This window comes from Lissotriton vulgaris, chromosome 5 (genome assembly GCF_964263255.1).
Source record: "Lissotriton vulgaris chromosome 5, aLisVul1.2, whole genome shotgun sequence".
NCBI lineage: Eukaryota > Metazoa > Chordata > Amphibia > Caudata > Salamandridae > Lissotriton > Lissotriton vulgaris.
In genome coordinates this window covers 1,929,002,750-1,929,020,364 of record NC_141693.1, presented here as the reverse complement: position 1 = coordinate 1,929,020,364, position 17,615 = coordinate 1,929,002,750, and the positions used below count along the sequence as shown (strand labels likewise).

The 17,615-nt window shown below is 45.4% G+C and overlaps 1 protein-coding gene across 1 annotated transcript in view; it reads right to left on the bottom strand.

Annotated features, from left to right (window-relative positions):
• Window positions 1-17,615, bottom strand: part of LOC147717753 (olfactomedin-like protein 2A) — a 227,722-nt gene that overhangs the window by 89,166 nt on the left and 120,941 nt on the right. Inside the window, exon 4 of the mRNA XM_086919879.1 lies at window positions 16,213-16,395. Within this exon, the coding sequence (XP_086776005.1) occupies window positions 16,213-16,395 (183 nt within the window). The remainder of the gene's footprint in view (window positions 1-16,212; window positions 16,396-17,615) is intronic.

Sequence of the window (17,615 nt, the reverse complement as noted above, 5' to 3'; positions counted from 1 at the left end):
TCGCAGCCGCGTAATGATTCATCTTTTCAGAGATCTTCATTAGGGTACAATCAATGTGCTTATTGTAGACAGGAGGGACACATTAAATTCAATTGTCCTGCTTTAAATGACCGTAGTGGTGGTAATTCGTCTAGAGGAGGTCGTGGTGGTGCACAGCACGCATCACGTGGTAGAGGTCGTGGTGCTCAGAATGATCGCTCTGACCATTCATCAAATTCTAATAACTGTTTCGATCAACGTGGATCATCGCAAGGACGATCTGCGCAGTACAATGTAGACGATTATTACGTCGATCAGGGACCTGACGATAGTAATTACTAGGACAGCCAAAGACAAGGAGAGGGAGTGGTATCAGTTCCGGTTGATCAGAGAGGGCCTTACGTCGCAGTTGCTACATCGGGCGTCGTTGAGCCTTTTCTGTTGGACACTGGTGCAGCGAAAAGTTCTATCATGCATTCGAAACTCCCTGGCGCACCTTTGTCTGGCTTAACAAATGTTTCCGTTGGATTCTCTGGCGCCCCCGTTAGCAATCCAGTTTCGCGCCCTTTGCCCCTTAAAATTGGGCCACGTGAGCTCGAAGCTCCATTGATTTTGTCTACTGGTTGTGGCGAAAATCTTTTGGGTCTGGATTTGCTTAAACGCTTGTATGCGACTTTGTATTGTTCTCCTGCGGGTGTAAAGCTTACGTTAGGAGAGAGGGTAGTCTCTCCCATGTACTTGTCCCTCGATAAGCTTCCACCGGAATTGAGTTCTCTTCCTGCATCTTTGTGGGCGACGGGTCCAAATGACGTGGGCCTACTTGATATCTCCCCTTATGTTGTTCAGTTGAAATCGAATGTGCGATTGCCACGTATTCCCCAATATCGTATCTCCCTTGATGGTGAACGAGCTTTGTTAGCGATCATCTATGATTTGATCGAGAAAGATGTCATTGAAGAAACTCGGGGAAACGTGTGCAATAGTCCTGTACTGCCCATTCTTAAACGTACTGATCCTACCAAACCGCCTGTTTATCGTTTTGTTATCGATTTACGGGAGGTAAATAAAATTGTGGTTCCTCAATTCCCTGTTGTGCCTGACATTACGGCGCTACTGACTCTGATTCCAGCTACAGCTTCATGGTTTTCGGTGATTGATTTGAAAAATGCGTTTTTCAGCATCCCGATTGCCGAAGAGAGCAGGGACCTTTTCGGTTTCTCTCTTGGTGGACGTAGCTTCCGGTTCAAACGCGCTCCTCAGGGCTACTGTGAAAGTCCATCGATTTACAGTCAAGCTTTGAAGGGTCAACTAGATGCGTTTAGGTTGCCGGTTGGTGCGGCTTTAATCCAATACGTCGACGACTTATTGGTGGCTGCTGATACTCAGGACATTTGCAAAATTGCTACAGTGTCGTTGCTGCAACATCTCTGTGAGTTAAACCACAAGGTGTCACCTTCTAAACTCCAATATTGTTGTCAAGAAGTAACCTACCTAGGTCACTTATTGTCAAAGGAGGGAAGGAGATTGACCCCAGAGAGAATTGCAGCGATTGCGCGCATGGCTGTGCCACAAACCCAAAGAGATGTGCGTGCCTTTCTAGGTATCACATCGTACTGCAGGCAGTGGATTCCTAATTTTTCATTGCTGGCGAAACCATTGGTGGCTCTTACGTGCAAGGATGTTTCGACTCCTTTACCATGGACGGAAGAATGTCAGAAAAGTTTTTCTGAATTACGTGATTCATTGTGTTCGGCTCCTGTGTTAGGTACCCCTGATTACAGTAAACCGTTCACGTTATATGTTCACGAGAGGGAAGGTTGTGCTTTAAGCGTCTTAACGCAACCTTTTGGTGGTAAGCAACGTCCATGTGCATATTTTTCCTCGACCTTAGACCCAGTAGCTAGAGCATTGCCGAGTTGTTTGAGAGCAACTGCGGCAGCTGCGGTCTCCATCCGACAATCAGCAGGATTGGTCATGGATAATATGCTTACGGTGATGGTTCCGCATGCAGTCGATACTCTTTTGAACCGTACGAAAACTCAGCACTTGACGAGTGCGAGGTTATCTGGGTACGAATTGACGCTCTTGGCAAGCCACATTCAGATAAAACGTTGTAATGTCCTAAATCCGGCAACTTTGTTACCAATTAGTGCAGAGTCAGATGCAGTAACAGAACATGACTGTTACTTGCGGACAGAGGAGGAAACAAAAGGTCGTGTGGACCTTAAAAACACCCCATTGGAAGACCCGGATGGCATCCTGTATGTGGATGGGTCATGTTTTAAATTGCCGAATGGTGATGTGACTACTGCTTATGCTGTGGTGACATTGAATACTGTTGTTGAGACTGCGAGATTGAGTCAGAATTCTGCCCAAGCTGCAGAGCTGATCGCTCTTACTAGAGCATGTGTATTAGCAAAAGGTAAACGTGTGAATGTGTACACCGATAGTCAGTATGCTTTCGGTGTAGCGCATAGTTTCGGACGATTGTGGCGAGAACGTGGTTTCTTGACGTCACATGGCACGAAAATACAGCATGGCCAGCTTGTGAACGATCTTTTGGATGCATTGACTTTGCCTGCTCAAGTTGCAATTGTTAAATGTAGTGCGCATCGTAAAGTGACGGATGATGTTGGTCGTGGTAATGCGTTTGCAGATGAGATTGCTAAGGAGACTGCCCGGAACCTTAGCACTCGAATGTATGTGACGAATTCGGTTAGGTGGCCTACAGAATCAAGTATGTGTGAGAATACTATAGAGAGTGTGAAAGCAATTCAGAATGAGGCCACCGACACTGAAAAGATGAAGTGGAGAGAAAGTACGGGAAGGTTGGATGTGAATGGTTGCTGGATTGATTTGTCAGATCAGAAAAGATGGATGTTGCCTGATGCGTATGTACTGGCCGTTGTGCAAATGGCACATGGGTTAGCACATATTAGCGCGAAAGGTATTTGCAAGTTGTTGGCTGATGTGTGGAAGAATGATGGAATTACTAAGTGTGCTGAACGTTTGGTGAAGAATTGTATGGTGTGTATAATGTACAATCCTGGCAAAGGAACCCCAACTCCCCCTGGCAGTTTTGCTCCTCCTTTGTATCCCTTTGAGGTGATCCAATTGGACTTCATCCATATGGAGCGATGCAATAACCTGAAATACGTTTTGGTTGTGGTTTGCGCATTCTCCCGATGGATCGAGGCCTATCCCCTCAAAGACAATACTGCTTTGTCTACTGCGAAAATCCTACTGAAGGAATACTTTCCTCGGTATGGAATGCCTAGAGTCGTGTGGTCAGATAACGGAAGTGAGTTTGTTGGAAGTGTGATGAAGAGTGTGTGTAAGGGCCTTGGAATAAATCAGAAATTCCATAGCGCCAATCATCCCCAGTCAGCTGGATTGGTTGAAGGGTACAATGGCACCCTTAAACTAAAATTAGCGAAGATTCAAGCTACGACTGGACTTTCGTGGCCTGATGCTTTGCCTCTAGCATTACTGTCAACTAGGGCGACTGTACACTCCCGAATAGGGCTCAGTCCCTATGAAATAGTGTTCGGCCGTCCTGCGAATGTGTGGGGGGTTCCTAGGCCAGGAATATTCTCTGATCTTGAGTTTCCGATGTTGATTGATTACTTACATGACTTGACTGCTAAACTGAGGTTAATTCATCAACAGGTTTACGACGCCTTGCCGACGCAGACGGAGGGTCCAGGCCACCGGCTCCAGCCCGGAGATTGGGTGGTTACCCGAAATTTTTCACGAAAAAACAATCTGGACCCTCGCTTCACCGGACCTTACCAGGTGCTCCTGGCCACGAGGACTGCCGTTCGTCTTGAGGGGCGGAAAAATTGGGTACATGCTACCCATTGTAAGCGAGTCCCTATTCCTTTGTCGGCAGACCCGTGGGTAAGGAAAGGCATTGCGTCAACAGAAACAGAAACATTGCCGGCGTTTGTACCTTTTAGCGACGCACAGCTTGTTGAAGAACCCTCAGCGCAGCAGAAAGCCACTGTTGAACATTTGTCAGCAAGAGACTCAAGACCAGACCAACGAACTGATCAGCAGGACGCTGTCTCTTCGACAGATCCTTTGTTCGACGTGCAGACACGTCCCGGGAAACATCGATATTCTTTGCGATCTCACACTAAGGACAAATAAAAATTTGCTTGCTTTGCTGAAATTGATAACTGCAATATCTTCGTTTCCCATGATCAACTTTGAACAATCGTATCATTGAAAATTGTTTTGTATATATATCAAGCTTCTTCCTTGTATCTTTTTCCTTCCACAGCTGAATTATTGTGCTAATATATACATATTGTGTATTGAGGGCCGTAGGGCCGCGCGCGTACTTCCTTCTGGACAGTAGGTCTTGACACTAGGTTAAAGACCGTCGGTTCCTAGGAACTCCTGGGGATTGACTATTGCTGCACAGAACGAAGTGCGTCAAGAAACGTTGCGGACGGTCGTAGGGAAATGGCATTTTCGAAGCTGAATGATTTGGAAGGAGCTCAGGCATATAGAGTCAAGCTGCAGAAACTTAGTCGTACGAAATGTTTTGTATCCCAGTTGTTTGTTTTGTTTTTAACTGCTTCTGCATTCTTGGCGGGTGGGGTGTATTACACTATGTCTTACTTCTTACTTCCTACCCCTACTCCTACTCCTTACCCTAACATTACTTCTACTGCTTCTCCTCATTCCTTTTATATGTTACCAGAACACGAACAGGCTAGACGTGTAGAATTCCGCAACAATTCCTTTATCCAGCTCCTCCATCAGCATCAGTTAGTGGTTAACACTACTAATTGTTGGGTGTGTGGGTTGATGCCACATACTACGGGTAAGGGAATTCCATATCTGGTGTTACCGTATAGTTCCCAAGGGTCAGCTCGAGCATTCCAAACAATGCTTCGAAGCGCACTAGGTTTCCACCCCTCTCCAGAACGTTCCCCCAAACCGGGTCCTACCTCGTGGCAGTGGGTGGTATCGATGATAATACAGGATTTGGAAGATGAGATCTATGATGCTTTTCTCATCCCTAAGGCAGAGGTACAAGCCTATAGGGCACCGGATAGAGGGGAATATAGTACGTTCACTAATGAAAAGCAGCTTAAAAGCTCGCCTCCAATATGGGTCGTACCCCACACTGGTAATCTTTGTCTTGTGGGTCGTGGTTCGCAAGCCTCACTTGGAGTAAGTGCTTGCACTGAAAGTTACGTTCTGTCAATGTCCCCGATCCCTGTGCTTCTGGCTGCCAAGGGTACGTACTTCATCTGTCATGATCGTGCATATACATGGTTGCCCGCAGACTTCATGGGCTCATGTTTTGTTGCAAATCTGTTGCCTCCGACGTTTACTGTAGATGCCGATTATCATAAGACTAGAGTTGTACGAGGCGTAATTAGCGAAGAGGATACTGCCGGTCAAGAGGCAGGAGACTTTTTCAAGGGTTTCCTCCCGTTTTGGGGACCTATGGTTAATAGTAGGAACCTGAGACATTTGACTCGAGTGGTAGAATCGACAGCTAACATTACTGCCAGTGCCCTTGGTAATATCACCACAGAACTTCAGGCGGAGAGACTTATGACATTACAAAACCGTATGGTTTTAGATGTTGTCTTAGCAGATCGCGGTGGGGTATGTAAAGTGATCCATTCGAGCTGTTGCATTTTCATTCCAGATAATGCTCCTACTGTCTATCAAGCCATCTCGAAGTTGCACAAGATCTCCGAATCCATACACGTGGATGTAGGGGATTGGACGCTACTCGGTTGGTTTTGGGGCCTGATGTCGACTTGGGGTTGGAAGATTCTGACGATCATCGGGGTTGTGGTAGTGTTCCTGTTCACGTGTTGCCTTTGTGTGCAGTGTGGTCCTGCCTTATGTGGCCTCTGTGCTACAACGTGTATGAGACAACCATCTGTTACCAAGGGGACTCGGTTGGACAGAGCTATGCTACAACGACATCTTGATGGTCTGATGAATATCAAATATGATTCCGACTAGTGCTTGCCTACATGAGGGCAAAAGGAGCGTCTGAGGTTCCGTGACGATTGTAAGTGGTGTTTTTAACTCGCACGAATATGGTCGAGTCTAGTATCTATGAACCGCAAATGACGAGTTTTGTAAGTGTGCGCAGTTTCGCTGTGCTAACTTAAACCGTTCGTTTGTTATGTGGGTTTGTCATCTGTACCCACGGGTTCCATCTTAGATACGGCATCCATTTTGTCTCTTGCCCTCAAGTAGTCAGCGAACGGACGCTGTCCGCTTCGCGACCCTGGGACTCCCAAGATATGGCGGAAGACACATGTCCTTTGAAAGTGTCTTTATGACGAGGGGGTTGCTACTATAAGGCAGATGGCGCCGCTCGAGGCTCATCTTGCCGCACGGGCTTATTGTCTCAGTCGTGCATCTCATTAGGCACGTCCCTTTGATGCCTGTATCTCGTGCTTCTTGACACTCCCCTTTTACACCCTTTCCGATCTCCCTACTGTCTCCGTCTTCCTCTGCACCTGTCTTCGTTCCTATTTCGATCTACTTTACTGCTGATTGGAATTTGCTAATGGTGGGAAGATGGGTTTTTACAGTTGGGAATCGCCAAATGTTTCCGCACTTATGTTCCGGATCTTGTGTGTTTCAAAGTGATCTAAGCGACCCCTCTGAGAGCGACTTGTGGGAACCAGGTTGTAAACTATTGTGTATCATGTTATCCTATGGGTAAAAACTGTATAAAAGGAGCGATCCACAAATACAATTTGAAGCAGTCTCCCCGAACTACACTCGATGTACTTCCTGTGACTTCTGTGTTCCCTGCAGTAAATAAACCTTGACTCTTTGACGCCGAAGGAAGTGTCCCGTGTCTCTGTGACTTGTACGCCGGAGCAGGTTACCCACGAAGGTTTCAGGTGTTGTGCCCTGGCACCGCTGGGTCCAAAGAACCCAGTCCTTCAAAGCTGAACACACAAGGGAGGAATGTCTTCTACAACACCAGTGGAGAAGAACAGCGAGCACTTCGAGAATTAACGGCCAACAGCGAGCTAGTCATCAAACCAGCTGACAAGGGGGGAGCAATAGTACTACAATCCCTTGAGAAGTATGACAGAGAATGCCAACGTCTGTTGTCTGACGAACGGAACTATAAAATATTGGAGAGTGATCCAACAGAACGACTAAGAATTCGGATTGGAGGTATGGTGGAGGAAGGACTAGCCCACAACTGGATCAGCAAGAAGGAAGCTGAATTCCTGCAACAACCCACCCCTAGGATACCATACTTTTATTGTATCCCCAAGATACATAAGAACATTGACAACCCACCTGGAAGACCAATAGTCTCTGGAATTGGATCCATCCTGGAACCCCTATCAAAATTCTCAGACGCCTTTCTTAGACCGATGGTACAAGCAACAAATACGTACCTGAAGGACACCAAATCGGTACTACAACTGCTGGAAGATACAACCTTTGATCCAACCACGCAGCTTTTGATAAGCTTGGACGTGGAGAGCTTATACACAAGCCTGCCCCATGAAGAGACACTAGAGATCATCGAAGAAGTACTCTTCAGCAAAACTTGGAAATACCAAACACCGAGAAATCTTGTCCTAGAGTGTATCACCATGGCCCTGAAAGACAATTTTTTTCAGTATAAGGAGACACTATACCTACAAACCCATGGAACGAGCATGGGAAGTACTTTTGCTCCAAGCTTAGCAGGACTATACGTCTACCATCTAGAGGAACAAAAGATCCTACATGAAAGTAACCCTTATCGTTCCCAGATTGGCATCTGGAAACGATACATCGATGACATTTTGATCATCTGGAACGGTGATGTCAACAGCGCCATGAATTTTGTAACCTGGCTAAATAACCAGAACGAATATCTAAAATTCACCAGCACCGTTTCAAATACGTCGATGGTCTTTCTAGATCTAAACATCTACAGTGAGGACGGAAGGCTAAAAAGCACTACACACTTCAAGCCGACCTCCAGAAACTGTCTGCTACGTTACGGCAGTTTCCACCCTAGACATCTAAGGGAAAATCTGCCCTATGGGCAATTTCTTAGACTCCGGAGAAACTGCACAGAGTTGAGTGAATTCAACCGACAAGCGAAAGATCTAAAAACTAAACTTGTACAAAGGCAATATCCCACCAGAACCATCGAGAAAGCGATGAAGCGCGCAAAAAACAATCACAGGGAGGCACTCATAGAAGAAAATCTCCAAGGAAAAGAAGCAAATAAGAGGCCGATCTGTGTAACAACTTACTCCACCATATCAAACCAGGTGTCGAAGGTCATTAATAAGCACTGGGGCATATTGAATTGTGGAGACTTGAGTTTTGAGAAACCGATGCATGCACATCGGAGGGGCAAAAACATAAAGGACATCGTGGTCCATACCAGACCACGGGAAAACCAGATGGAGAGACTCAATGTAACTGGTGTACAGGGTCATTTCCCGTGTGGGGATTGCAGTTGTTGTCATCAAACCCAGAAAAGCAAAAACCTAACCTTCAGAAATGGCACAACATGGGAGCAGCGCCACTTTACCAACTGCAATACGAGGAATGTGATTTACCTAATAAACTGCCCTTGCGGACTAGAATATATAGGCATGACCACCCGCCCCGTCAAAATAAGGATAGGGGAACACAAAAGTAATATACGCTGCAAAAAAACAACAACCAAGATGGCATCACATTTCTTGTCACACCAACACTGCGTCAACGATCTACGATGGACCGTCATTGAGCGATTACCCTCTGAATCAGGCCTGTTCCAAAAGGAACAACGTTGGGTGTTCTGCCTGGCAACTCATGTCACTGGACTCAATGATGACATACCGTGGAGCCAAATCTCCTAAACACCCCCGAAAAACAAGAGTAATAACAAGCGCAAATCGGGGAACCACTCCTGTAGTCAGGGCAAATACATGTATTACCTCCTGTATAAATAACATGTATTATAGTGTCAACCACATCAGAGTATTTATCTCACTCCAATGATATGGCACTGAAACTTTTTGAAACAACGAATAGACCTACTAGAACCAAAAGCCCTTATCGATTTATTTAGTTACAATTCTACTTTGTAAACAACAAACAACAAAACGAACAATGAGGATATATTCGGGCGAAGAAGCACCATTGATGACTAGCGCAAACACCAACGCGCATGCGCGGTCGACATCCGACCTTTGCGCATGCGCAATAGAATACCGGAGACCCGGCAGTGCACATGCGCGAACGGGAGACAGCGGCGGCTGCATCACACGGGCGCTCCTCCAGCGTGAGCGAAAGTATCGGCAAGTGAGTGGCTGGCAAGCGGAAAATCCATATTTGGGCATACAAAACCCGGTAATTAACAAATAATGGAGGTTTCCATGTTACATGTGACTAAATCACATGCATGGAGGAGGCGGCAACACGGGTATCGCCCTTATATGGTCATTTGCCATTTCCGCTAATTAACCAATGGGAACTCACCTTATCTCCCTTTATATACCACCAAGCTCGTCCGTACTCCATTTACGGCGGAGCAGCACAGGGTGGTAGAAGGAGGCCAATATAGGCGGATTTCGTGAGTATTTGCTAAACAGAGTCCGACCTCTGTAGGTGTATTACAGAGTCAAAAAGTGAGTAGAAACAACAACACTGAATCCACTCCTCTATCCTTATAGATTGTGGATCCACCTACCTACCTTGATGTTCAGGACTTGCTCATGAGGCATTAGCCAACTCATACCATAAGTATGTCTAAAAACACAGAATCCTAAGTTTGTCCTAAATGTGTCTGTGTGTTGTGTGTTTTGTATGTCTGTTTTCCTTTACAGGTTAAATCAACTGTTTGGGGCTCCAGGTGACTGCACCTGTCTGAGCCAACCCTATATGGTAACCAATCCTAATGGTTTTTTCTTTTTTTCAGGACATGTAATTACATGTTCCAGAGAACCGCTGTAGGCACATTGTAGCCGTCTTTAATGAGTGTAATCACTTTTTAGAAAAATTAGAACAAAATCCTATTTCTTTAGAAAAACGTGAGTAGGGTTGGGAGTTGTGCCCCGTCCTGAAGAAGGTACACCTGTACCGAAACATGTCGACGCACACCAGAGGTTCTGTCCCTAATTAAGACACAAAACCTCGCCCTTTTGCACTTTTTTTAATAGCACCAGCCAGGGGTACGGAATAAAGTTTTTCTTTTTACCCACTAGCCAGGTACTTTTTAATTTTCTCACTACACTTCCCACTCACATCCAATCCCTTCACTTGCACTCAACACACACCACACATAGTCTGATTTGTCAACGCTCCCGCGTAGTCGTAGGTCGTAGCGTGCCGCATCCCCTTAGCGGGGTGCGAAGACCCCGATGATGAAGCATGACACCAAGGGGCCTGTTGGTGTGTGAGGGGTATTTTACACAACACTGAGTGTTCCCCTCTTCCTTCACTTTTTCCTTCCAACTGGTAGTAGGATTCTCCTTGTTTATGTATCAGTGCCCGTGGAGTAGGAATCCTACTTTGTACTCTACCTCCCTTCTTTGTTAAGTATAGTCTATAGGCAGCGTGCAGCTGCGGGAGTTTTCCCTACAGACATACCACATAACACACACATTAAAAGACACACACTTAGGTATAAAAAAGAAGCCAGCGGTCCACCCATAATGGAAGACGAACATGGCCTAACTTTTGCAGAGGACGAGATCGATAAAATTCTAGCAGACGGCAATCTATTTGAGGGCTTGTGCAATCATGATACAGGCCCGCAAACTAACGATTGGAATGAACTGCTGAACCTCAGGCGTAACCAAATAAAAGCAGCATTGCATGGGCTGTTCATGACCCAGTACTTACGTAACAAAATGGCACCCCCTGGCCTGATTGTGAAAAACGAACCATTAATTTTTCAACACGACATGATTTTCAAGAAGGAGTGGTCACTAATCTCTTGGCACTGCTCGAGAGATTGGTTAGTCCTCATAATAAAAACAGCTGCCAGGATTACACAAGAACTCAAAATCGAAATAAATAAAATTGAGATCCAATTGAAGACATATATGTCAACCGAGGATCTGAAAACGAGACTCGAGGAGTTAAATCAACAAATGACCGACTTCGAGTTCAACCTAAAACAGAGCAAAACTAACAAATTGACCAAAGATGTGGCAAAGTTTACTCCTGAGAGTGCGTATCCTTACACAAAAGTGGATTATGTTTCAAAAAACAACTACAGCGACACAGACAGTGAAACTTCAGACACTGGCTCGTCAGGTTCCAATTCGAGTGGAAACAAAGGGAACAGACAACGCAGGGGAGGATGGCGACAGAGACGCCAACAGTACCCTAGACAAAGAGGATGGCGGGGATACCAACCACCGAACCATTTCCAACAGTTCATGGGTCCACCACAATTCAACCCCTTCCAGTTTGGACCAATGTGGAACCAGGAATACAATGATGGTTATTATGGGCAACAACAACCGTATGGAGGGCAACAGCAGCCTTTTTTAGGGGCGCGCCAGAACGCACGAGGGAAGAACCGGAAAGGGAACAATGTAGTGTGGGAAGACCAGGAGCAGCCCAACGCCCGGACAACCCGGAGCATGACGGGATCACTACCCAATCAACCGTCAACCAGCAAGAGGGGGACCTAGTGGTAAACCTCACACCCATCACATTGACAGCGATGCGGAAAAATATCCTAAACAAAGGATTGGGATACGTACCCACTCAAAAACCTGATGTTTTCAAACTCAATGTAGAATTACAAGACTTTTTCAGGAAACTGAAACTACAGGCTTTTTTCAAGGACAAACCTTTACCAGAAGAAAAGACAGACACGGGTCTGAGGCTGAAATCAACCTTCACCCCTCCCGATTCAGGCATCCCCGTAGAGATTCTAACCTTCGAGAAGGCGGTGATAACAGAGGTCAACAAGCTGAACACACAAGGGAGGAATGTCTTCTACAACACCAGTGGAGAAGAACAGCGAGCACTTCGAGAATTAACGGCCAACAGCGAGCTAGTCATCAAACCAGCTGACAAGGGGGGAGCAATAGTACTACAATCCCTTGAGAAGTATGACAGAGAATGCCAACGTCTGTTGTCTGACGAACTGAACTATAAAATATTGGAGAGTGATCCAACAGAACGACTAAGAATTCGGATTGGAGGTATGGTGGAGGAAGGACTAGCCCACAACTGGATCAGCAAGAAGGAAGCTGAATTCCTGCAACAACCCACCCCTAGGATACCATACTTTTATTGTATCCCCAAGATACATAAGAACATTGACAACCCACCTGGAAGACCAATAGTCTCTGGAATTGGATCCATCCTGGAACCCCTATCAAAATTCTCAGACGCCTTTCTTAGACCGATGGTACAAGCAACAAATACGTACCTGAAGGACACCAAATCGGTACTACAACTGCTGGAAGATACAACCTTTGATCCAACCACGCAGCTTTTGATAAGCTTGGACGTGGAGAGCTTATACACAAGCCTGCCCCATGAAGAGACACTAGAGATCATCGAAGAAGTACTCTTCAGCAAAACTTGGAAATACCAAACACCGAGAAATCTTGTCCTAGAGTGTATCACCATGGCCCTGAAAGACAATTTTTTTCAGTATAAGGAGACACTATACCTACAAACCCATGGAACGAGCATGGGAAGTACTTTTGCTCCAAGCTTAGCAGGACTATACGTCTACCATCTAGAGGAACAAAAGATCCTACATGAAAGTAACCCTTATCGTTCCCAGATTGGCATCTGGAAACGATACATCGATGACATTTTGATCATCTGGAACGGTGATGTCAACAGCGCCATGAATTTTGTAACCTGGCTAAATAACCAGAACGAATATCTAAAATTCACCAGCACCGTTTCAAATACGTCGATGGTCTTTCTAGATCTAAACATCTACAGTGAGGACGGAAGGCTAAAAAGCACTACACACTTCAAGCCGACCTCCAGAAACTGTCTGCTACGTTACGACAGTTTCCACCCTAGACATCTAAGGGAAAATCTGCCCTATGGGCAATTTCTTAGACTCCGGAGAAACTGCACAGAGTTGAGTGAATTCAACCGACAAGCGAAAGATCTAAAAACTAAACTTGTACAAAGGCAATATCCCACCAGAACCATCGAGAAAGCGATGAAGCGCGCAAAAAACAATCACAGGGAGGCACTCATAGAAGAAAATCTCCAAGGAAAAGAAGCAAATAAGAGGCCGATCTGTGTAACAACTTACTCCACCATATCAAACCAGGTGTCGAAGGTCATTAATAAGCACTGGGGCATATTGAATTGTGGAGACTTGAGTTTTGAGAAACCGATGCATGCACATCGGAGGGGCAAAAACATAAAGGACATCGTGGTCCATACCAGACCACGGGAAAACCAGATGGAGAGACTCAATGTAACTGGTGTACAGGGTCATTTCCCGTGTGGGGATTGCAGTTGTTGTCATCAAACCCAGAAAAGCAAAAACCTAACCTTCAGAAATGGCACAACATGGGAGCAGCGCCACTTTACCAACTGCAATACGAGGAATGTGATTTACCTAATAAACTGCCCTTGCGGACTAGAATATATAGGCATGACCACCCGCCCCGTCAAAATAAGGATAGGGGAACACAAAAGTAATATACGCTGCAAAAAAACAACAACCAAGATGGCATCACATTTCTTGTCACACCAACACTGCGTCAACGATCTACGCTGGACCGTCATTGAGCGATTACCCTCTGAATCAGGCCTGTTCCAAAAGGAACAACGTTGGGTGTTCCGCCTGGCAACTCATGTCACTGGACTCAATGATGACATACCGTGGAGCCAAATCTCCTAAACACCCCCGAAAAACAAGAGTAATAACAAGCGCAAATCGGGGAACCACTCCTGTAGTCAGGGCAAATACATGTATTACCTCCTGTATAAATAACATGTATTATAGTGTCAACCACATCAGAGTATTTATCTCACTCCAATGATATGGCACTGAAACTTTTTGAAACAACGAATAGACCTACTAGAACCAAAAGCCCTTATCGATTTATTTAGTTACAATTCTACTTTGTAAACAACAAACAACAAAACGAACAATGAGGATATATTCGGGCGAAGAAGCACCATTGATGACTAGCGCAAACACCAACGCGCATGCGCGGTCGACATCCGACCTTTGCGCATGCGCAATAGAATACCGGAGACCCGGCAGTGCACATGCGCGAACGGGAGACAGCGGCGGCTGCATCACACGGGCGCTCCTCCAGCGTGAGCGAAAGTATCGGCAAGTGAGTGGCTGGCAAGCGGAAAATCCATATTTGGGCATACAAAACCCGGTAATTAACAAATAATGGAGGTTTCCATGTTACATGTGACTAAATCACATGCATGGAGGAGGCGGCAACACGGGTATCGCCCTTATATGGTCATTTGCCATTTCCGCTAATTAACCAATGGGAACTCACCTTATCTCCCTTTATATACCACCAAGCTCGTCCGTACTCCATTTACGGCGGAGCAGCACAGGGTGGTAGAAGGAGGCCAATATAGGCGGATTTCGTGAGTATTTGCTAAACAGAGTCCGACCTCTGTAGGTGTATTACAGAGTCAAAAAGTGAGTAGAAACAACAACACTGAATCCACTCCTCTATCCTTATAGATTGTGGATCCACCTACCTACCTTGATGTTCAGGACTTGCTCATGAGGCATTAGCCAACTCATACCATAAGTATGTCTAAAAACACAGAATCCTAAGTTTGTCCTAAATGTGTCTGTGTGTTGTGTGTTTTGTATGTCTGTTTTCCTTTACAGGTTAAATCAACTGTTTGGGGCTCCAGGTGACTGCACCTGTCTGAGCCAACCCTATATGGTAACCAAACCTAATGGTTTTTTCTTTTTTTCAGGACATGTAATTACATGTTCCAGAGAACCGCTGTAGGCACATTGTAGCCGTCTTTAATGAGTGTAATCACTTTTTAGAAAAATTAGAACAAAATCCTATTTCTTTAGAAAAACGTGAGTAGGGTTGGGAGTTGTGCCCCGTCCTGAAGAAGGTACACCTGTACCGAAACATGTCGACGCACACCAGAGGTTCTGTCCCTAATTAAGACACAAAACCTCGCCCTTTTGCACTTTTTTTAATAGCACCAGCCAGGGGTACGGAATAAAGTTTTTCTTTTTACCCACTAGCCAGGTACTTTTTAATTTTCTCACTACACTTCCCACTCACATCCAATCCCTTCACTTGCACTCAACACACACCACACATAGTCTGATTTGTCAACGCTCCCGCGTAGTCGTAGGTCGTAGCGTGCCGCATCCCCTTAGCGGGGTGCGAAGACCCCGATGATGAAGCATGACACCAAGGGGCCTGTTGGTGTGTGAGGGGTATTTTACACAACACTGAGTGTTCCCCCCTTCCTTCACTTTTTCCTTCCAACTGGTAGTAGGATTCTCCTTGTTTATGTATCAGTGCCCGTGGAGTAGGAATCCTACTTTGTACTCTACCTCCCTTCTTTGTTAAGTGCATTCCTGTCCTTGTCATCTACGCTAGTGCACAATGGGTTGCCATGCGCCAACGCAGGCACCTTTGTGCAATGGTACAAGGGTGTCTGCGTTGCGGGGATGATTGTTTTTGTGCAGGAAGGAACCCCTTCCTGCATAAAAACAATCATAAGAGGCTTTTTCATCTTTCTATGCATTCTGCAGAAAGCAGCACACATAGGAAAGGGAAAACGTAGGAAGGTATTTCTCATCGTTGCGCCTCCCTGAGTAAGCTTTTGGTGCTGCCTCAGATATACGATTCTTGGTAAATCTGGGGCAGTGTCAAAAAGCCATGGATGTTGCTGGGAACGCCCCCAGCAACACTCATTGCACATCCCTTTAATGCATAAAATTGTGTTTAAAGGAACAATATTTACAATGCCGCATTCAGCAATGCAAAGTGGCTTAGTGCTGCCTGGTAAATATAGAGCAGTCCCCTGCGCCACCAAAGCGTTGCAAAAAGTGACGTTCTGGTGGTGCAGCCTAATTGTAAAGTAGGCCTTCAGTCTGTAACATTTGCAAAACAAACACACGATTACTCATATTTTTGTAGTAGTCTCTACTCTCCAACTTCCAAAGCCTTCATCAAAGCAAACTTCAATCAAAACTTTACAAATGTGTAGCAGGGGCACAAAAAGAGAGATGCATTGAACCAAAATATGCCAGACTGTACCACCTACCTTGATTGGTTTCTGTGGTCCATGCGCCCCATTTTGTTTCAGGAGGAGGTTGAGCTTGAACACTTCCTTGGAAAGCGCCTTCATGGTGTCCGCGTAGCCATGCATAGCGTCAGAGTGCCGCTGCAGGCTGGTCAGGCTCTTCTTTAAAAGCAAGGTGTCTATACCTGGGTCTCTCTTCAAACCCTAGAAGGAAATAACAATTGCAGAAACATTTACAAGAACATGCTGCATCTACTGCAATGCATGGCTAATCTGACTTTTCTGGTAGACAGTGACCTCCAGGCTTCCCATTGTCAGAGCGCTCGCCCTGCGTCCACAGTCCAGGGCTCCAGACTCCAATGGGTTACAACCAGTGTGCTCCTGCAAAAATTGCTTTGTTTAGTTTAGGAACCACTAGAGTTTGGTTTATGTGCATTAGCTGTGTACTGTGCAGAGTTCTAATAGATACATTTTCAGGGATATATTTACTAAGATTTAGTATCGCGTTTGCAACACAAAATTGACGTAAAATCTTTTAGACTAATTTACTTTCGAGCGCAAAACAAGTTTTGCACTGGTAAATTACTTGAAAGTAGAATTTGGCTTACTTAGCACCAAGGGGGTGTTTCATGTGTGGTGCATGGCCGTTTCCATTCAACCACCAAAGGTTTCTAATGTGAAACCCTACTTACTTAAAAAAGGAGACCATGTTTTGCATAAAGAATAGCTCCCACGTCAACCAGGCGCTATCACGGAGAAATGATTTTATTTTATTTTCCGACTTTTCATGTGTGCTGCACTGTACAACACACATACAAAGTGGAAAAAGATTTAGGGCCTCATTTATGAGGTTTTAGTGTAGGGTAGCGCAGCAGGCCTTCCTAGTGCGCTGCCCTACGGTGAAAGAATGGGGCAGGAATGCACAATATCTCTATTAGATAGGCACATTCCTGTCCTTTTCCCCTGCCCCGGCGTACAATAGGCTGCTGTGCATCAACGCAGGCACCTTTGCACGGGTGCCTGCATTGAGGGGATGATTGTTTTTGTGCAGGAAGGAAAACATCAGGCATACAGAAACACCTTCACAGCACCAACAATCTCCAACTGGAGACTTCAGACCCTACAGCTTGACTCTGAAGTCAATTATAGGTAACCCCGCGCCATTAAACAAAAAGCAGTGTGAAGATCTTGCCCAATTCTTTACACAAAAAAATTGAGAAGATCTATCTTGAAATTGCCAACTCTCCTTTAACCATACCCTTGAAACCAAATTTGACAACCACTAACCTTATACTACCTTCTCCTAGTTTGACTGCTGTCACATCACATTCAGAACTCGCTACAGAGCACTAACCCCCCTTTTTAGGTCGAGCATTCGAGACCTCTTGTATACTTTAGTATACCTCTTTACTTACTTGAATATG